Source organism: Asparagus officinalis, chromosome 5, assembly GCF_001876935.1.
Source record: "Asparagus officinalis chromosome 5, Aspof.V1, whole genome shotgun sequence".
Taxonomy (NCBI): Eukaryota; Viridiplantae; Streptophyta; class Magnoliopsida; order Asparagales; family Asparagaceae; genus Asparagus; species Asparagus officinalis.
This window is the reverse complement of record NC_033798.1, coordinates 123,737,801-123,738,817: the sequence shown is the minus strand read 5'-3', so window position 1 is coordinate 123,738,817 and position 1,017 is coordinate 123,737,801. Positions and strand designations below refer to the sequence as shown.

The 1,017-nt window shown below is 58.1% G+C and overlaps 1 protein-coding gene across 1 annotated transcript in view; it reads left to right on the top strand.

The window, feature by feature from the left end:
- The window catches only part of LOC109842547 (putative UDP-glucose glucosyltransferase), a gene marked incomplete at its 5' end in the record, with an annotated part of 2,134 nt that continues 1,436 nt past the window's right edge, over positions 320–1,017 (top strand). Inside the window, 2 exon segments of the mRNA XM_020411412.1 lie at positions 320–718; positions 721–1,014. Coding sequence (XP_020267001.1) covers positions 320–718; positions 721–1,014 — 693 coding nt within the window.

Genomic DNA, 1,017 nt, shown 5'->3' with positions numbered 1-1,017 from the left:
CCCCTTCCTCTCCGTCTTCATCGGCCGCGCATCCTCTCCTCCTCCGTCTCCTCCTCCGAACTCCCTGCAGCCTCCTCACCCCCATCCCCGTTCTGGCCGTCGCACATCCGCTTCGAGGTTCTCCCGAGCGGTTGCTCCGACGGAGACGACCCCTGGCCGCTACAGCCTCCGACTCCTCACCCGAACCTCCCACGTCTGCTGGCCCCCGAGCTCTCCGCCCTCATACCGCCGCCTCGACGGTGAGGCCACCCCGTGTCTTGCGTCCGTCAACAATCCCTGTCGTCCCGTGTGCCCTCGGACGTCCGCCGAGTGACTCGGATCCCCTCTGCCGTGCCTCTGGGTTCAGTCTGCCGCCGTTTTTTCTACTTACTACCACTACGTTCATTCTCTTGTCGAGTTCCCTTCGGTGGAGAATCCTGACGTCGCCGTCAGCCTCCCTGGCTTGCCGACGCTAAGGCCCGATGAGCTTCCAACCTTCATGCTCCCCTCCAACCCGTACAAGTCTCTCACGGAGGTAATCTTATCCCAGTTCAGAAACATACAGAAAGCCAACTGGGTGCTCCTCAACTCGTTCCAAGAGCTCGAGCACGACGCCATCAAATCTCTCTCCGACAAGCTACCGCTGATCCCCGTCGGGCCTCTCGTCGATGACAACTCGAATTCAGAAATCAACGGGGATCTATGGAAATCAGCGGATGACTGCGTTCAGTGGCTGGATTTATACAGCTGCCGAATTCAGTCGTTTACGTTTCTTTAGGCAGCGTCGTGAGACTAACAGAGACCGAGATGACCGAGATGGCGAACGGCCTACTTAACTGCGGCCGGCCATTTCTCTGGGTCGTTCGCGACGACTGTCGAAAACTTCTGCCGGCAGAAATTATGGAGAGGGTAAAAGATAGCAACGGAATGTTGGTATCCTGGAGCCCGCAGGAAAAAGTGCTGTCGCACAGATCATCGGGTTGTTTCTTGACCCACTGTGGATGGAATTCGACGCTGGAGGCTTTGACGGCTGGCGTG